Below are 1286 nucleotides of genomic sequence, written 5' to 3'. Positions count from 1 at the left end.
TTGAGAGGCAGACTCGTAGGTCTTGATTTCAGAGCCACTGCACCAGAGTCTCTGGGAGGGCGAGGTGCAGTGGCCAGGTTGTCTGTGTTTAAGGTCCTCCAGTGACTCCAATGCACAGGAGCATTTGAGCATCACTGGGCTATGTTACTTTTACCTCTCTACTGCTCCCTCCTCCCAGCTGGACCTGCCATGCACATCCTCTGGGAGCTTTGCAAATGGGAGACGCTCACAGGGATCTTGCAGAGATTTTCCCACCATCCCTCTGGAGAGCTGGGTTCACTTTTACCACCAGTGCCCTTCCCCATACTGCCAGCAAGACACCTGGAGAGATTGTTTGGAGTGGAGAGTATGAAAGAAAGAAAAATATGAGGTATAACTATCATCGACAATGTTAAGGTACTAGACAACTTCATTACCCAAATTAGAATGTATAGAATATCCATTTTAATCATAGCCCTTAGGCTAACCTGTGCATCAGGTAATGGGACTCAGCCTACAGCATCAGATGCATTTTACTATTTTTTATCAGCTGTCCACACTTTATGCCTCCTTGTCTTCCTGTGGGGGATCCACATGGTGAAATTCGACCAGCCTTTCTCTGTTCTGCTCCCATGCTGTGAGATCCATGTCATTTGCTCTTCCTGACAGCTTAAATAAGAATGTGCCTATTTTCGTGTGCACCATGGCCTACCCCACGGTTCCTTGTCCCCTGCACATCTTTGAGCCTTGCTACCGTCTGATGATCCGTAGATGCATTGAGACAGGCACACGACAGTTTGGCATGTGCCTTGGAGATCCTGTCAAAGGGTAAGCGAGGAGTTAGGTGCGTCAAGGGAGGTTGGGTGGAAAGGATTTGTGGTTTTACTTCGGGGCCCTTCCAGGTGCGTTTGTAAGGATCAGGATCCCTCTGGCCCCTAGTTTTATCATGTAAGAGGCTGCCTATTTAAAGGCACCCCAGGATCAACCTTTTGTTAAATAGCTGATACATATTCTAAAACTTGTTTTATAAGAGTGTGAGCCCTGGAATTAAACTGCCTGGGTTCATATTGTGGCTCCAGCCTTGGAAGAAGTTTGACTTCGGACAAATAACTCAACCTTTCTGTGACTCCATTTCCTTATCTGTAGGATGTGTACAATAATAGTGCCCACTTCTCTGGTTTGTTGGAAGGACTGGGGAGTTAATAATGCACATAAAGCACTGCTGCTGCTGCTGCTGCTAAGTCGCTTCAGTCGTGTCCGACTCTGTGCGACCCCATAGACGGCAGCCCACCAGGCTCCCCCGTCCC

At 48.1% G+C, this 1286-nt stretch overlaps 1 protein-coding gene across 1 annotated transcript in view; it reads left to right on the top strand.

Annotated features, from left to right (window-relative positions):
• LOC104994787 (LON peptidase N-terminal domain and RING finger protein 3-like) overlaps positions 1 to 1212 on the top strand; it is a gene marked incomplete at its 5' end in the record, with an annotated part of 6195 nt that extends 4983 nt beyond the window's left edge. Inside the window, one exon of the mRNA XM_010848444.1 lies at positions 649 to 1212. Within this exon, the coding sequence (XP_010846746.1) occupies positions 649 to 811 (163 nt within the window). The remainder of the gene's footprint in view (positions 1 to 648) is intronic.
• Between the last annotated feature and the right edge of the window lie 74 nt (positions 1213 to 1286).

Source organism: Bison bison, unplaced genomic scaffold (assembly GCF_000754665.1).
Source record: "Bison bison bison isolate TAMUID 2011002044 unplaced genomic scaffold, Bison_UMD1.0 scf7180017850259, whole genome shotgun sequence".
NCBI lineage: Eukaryota > Metazoa > Chordata > Mammalia > Artiodactyla > Bovidae > Bison > Bison bison.
Note: the sequence above shows the minus strand (reverse complement) of the source record. Positions and strands in the feature narration are given on the sequence as shown.